Source organism: Camelina sativa, chromosome 2 (genome assembly GCF_000633955.1).
Source record: "Camelina sativa cultivar DH55 chromosome 2, Cs, whole genome shotgun sequence".
NCBI classification, from domain to species: Eukaryota; Viridiplantae; Streptophyta; class Magnoliopsida; order Brassicales; family Brassicaceae; genus Camelina; species Camelina sativa.
The window spans coordinates 21,135,558-21,138,040 of NC_025686.1; the positions used below are offsets into that span (position 1 = coordinate 21,135,558).

General features: G+C 42.1%; 2 protein-coding genes across 2 annotated transcripts in view; both read right to left on the minus strand.

The window, feature by feature from the left end:
* Window positions 1–567, minus strand: part of LOC104755025 (probable galacturonosyltransferase 12) — a 5,492-nt gene extending 4,925 nt beyond the window's left edge. Inside the window, exons 1-3 of the mRNA XM_010477345.1 lie at window positions 547–567; window positions 160–462; window positions 6–72 (exon numbers count right to left, since the gene is read on the minus strand). Coding sequence (XP_010475647.1) covers window positions 6–72; window positions 160–378 — 286 coding nt within the window. The 5' untranslated portion in view covers window positions 379–462; window positions 547–567. The remainder of the gene's footprint in view (window positions 1–5; window positions 73–159; window positions 463–546) is intronic.
* Window positions 635–2,483, minus strand: LOC104755036 (probable galacturonosyltransferase 12). Its single transcript, XM_010477357.2, has 4 exons — window positions 2,181–2,483; window positions 1,801–1,856; window positions 1,414–1,693; window positions 635–828 (listed from the first exon to the last, which is right to left on the minus strand). Exons 1-4 carry the CDS (start codon window positions 2,392–2,394, stop codon window positions 635–637), a joined length of 744 nt encoding a protein of 247 aa, XP_010475659.1. The 5' UTR covers window positions 2,395–2,483.

Sequence of the window (2,483 nt, forward strand, 5' to 3'; positions counted from 1 at the left end):
ATGACCGTGGAAAGCTATCAACCCAGGAGGCAAAGTTCCCAGCTGCCACAAACTCAGGTCTGATTTTAAGTTCTGCAACATATAACATGAAAAATAGTCTCGAGTTTAAGTTGATTACTGCTTGATAGAGATTGTTGAATAGTTAGTGTTTCCATTTACCTCATCAAGCCAGTGATAGTAAGTGGAGCTTATGTTAGTCTTTCTCCAAGCCGCTAAGTCGAAAACATTCATCCCGTAAGCCCAAGCGCATTCCTCTGGATCAAAGTTTCTGGCAATTGTTGGGTTTGAGAAGTTGAGGTAACTCTTGAACTTCTTTGACATCACAAACTTGTCTTCTCCTCTACATGTCTCCACTGCTCCATTTACTTTCCCATTCATGTCAATGTCCCAAAGAGGTGATAGATCAGTTTGGATTACAATGTCATCGTCTAGAAACACAACCTTGTTTAGGCTCGGAAACAACTGCAAAAAAAAAATAGAAGACGGTTTTAGGTTGCAGGCCCTAATGCTGTTGAACAATCTTCACCAGTCATAGATCAAACTTACGTCTGGTAGATGAATACGGATGTGGTTNTGCCCGAAGTACAAACCTTGACTGGTTTCGATGGATGCTCTCTTACCTCTTCAGCAACGGTCATGCTCCCAATGAGGGTCGGTGGTACGGTTCACCTCTTTGACTTTGCAGTCGTCGACCGTCCAAGCGTGTATAATGCCATCCTTGGGACGCCTTGGCTCCATAAAATGAAAGTNGAAAGTAGTTGTTGTCGACTAAGGTTGGGACTAGCTCAGCTTCTGGAAGTTGGAGACGCGCAGCTGCATTTATCGAATGTTCGCTGGCTAGCNTTAAATTCCCAACGGAGTTCGGCACTTACACCCTCTACGCCGACCCGACAGCGACCCAATGGTCATCCCGTCGCCACGTTGACATGATAATGGGAGGATTGACAGCATGTAGAGATTCCGTGCGGTCAATTCGCGACTATGTAAAGGCCGGCACAGCTGCGGTCTGGCCAGTCAAAGTCCCACCCTTCGTACCTCCGATCACGTTCACAGCAAACGACTTGGCTGGAGTCAACTTCCCGCACAACGATCCTCTCGTCATCGAATTACACGTTGGAGAGAGTGAAGTAATAAGGATTATGGTCGACACGGGAAGCTCCGTCAACGTAATCTTCCGGGATGTCCTCGACAAAATGGAGGTCAATAATAGAGAAATCAAACCATCGATCAGGCCGCTCACCGGGTTCGACGGAAATTACATGATGACGTCTGGCACAATTAAGTTGCCAATCTACGTATCCGGCATTCCCTCGTGGCACAAGTTTGTTGTGGTCGACAAGCCGGCTGTTTATAACATCATTCTCGGATCCTCCTGGATTCACGACATGCAGGCCGTCGNTGCATTTATCGAATGTTCGCTGGCTAGCTTAAGAGCTAAACAGTGAAGTTGTTTAGGTATGCTGCTTGATGCGACGTGTCGATATAAATACTCTTGGATCTTAGCCGTTCTTGTTCTTTGTTCCATCAATGTTACCATTTCTTTTAGCTTTTGAGCAAATTCTCTTGCGTCTGATTTGCTTCTTTTGACTTCAGACATGAAATCTTGAAGTGTTTGAGGTATATCAGTTCTTCCTTTGAGTTCTTGTTCGCTTAAAGGCTGTTGTAAAACTTGGTACATAGCTTCTGGAACATTCTAGAAAATAACCGAAAATAACTTTACTTTCTTCACCACTCTGTATCACCACAGTAATTATATAAAATGTGCTCTAGAATCTGAAACTGAAGTTAGAGAGGACTTACACCAGAATCAACCCTTCTTCCTAAAAGCTTTGGCTTTAGCCTCTTTCCCAAGCAAGCTGTTAATTACAAAGATATCTTATTCAGCTTGACTATAATACCTACAAAATTAATCTGAAACAAACCGACCAGCTCTTGGATTATTCACTTTTGAGCGTAAATCTCTAGAAGTTATTCCACTGTTTTCGTTTGGATTATTCTATTGATTGAGGATAATATATTTATATCTCAGCTCGACGCAGTTGTCCATGTAATATACATAAATAAGTAAATTGTGTATTCAGTAAAAATATATCTATAGTTTTGAAAAAAAACGAAATCAACAGTTCACTATTTTACATAATTTCCGGATATAGGAAGAAACAGAAATGATAGAAACGTACCAAGAGAGGAGCAAGGAGAGGGCTCGCCATCGATAGAATCAACGGTGGAGAGAACGAAGACGAACCGGAGAAGAAAAGTGAAGAAGAGCAAAGAATAAAACATCATTTGATAAGAGAATTTTCTAGAACCAACCTTCACTTTTATGAACTCTCTCAACCCTTTCCCTGTGACCACTGTCACATGTCTCAAGCTCGGAGATATATGCAATTGCATCTCTCCTCTGTTTTATGTCTCTGTTTTCTTCTTTTTTTCTTTCTGAATGTGTTATGTTCTGAAGGGAGATGAATGTCCGAAGAAGGAAA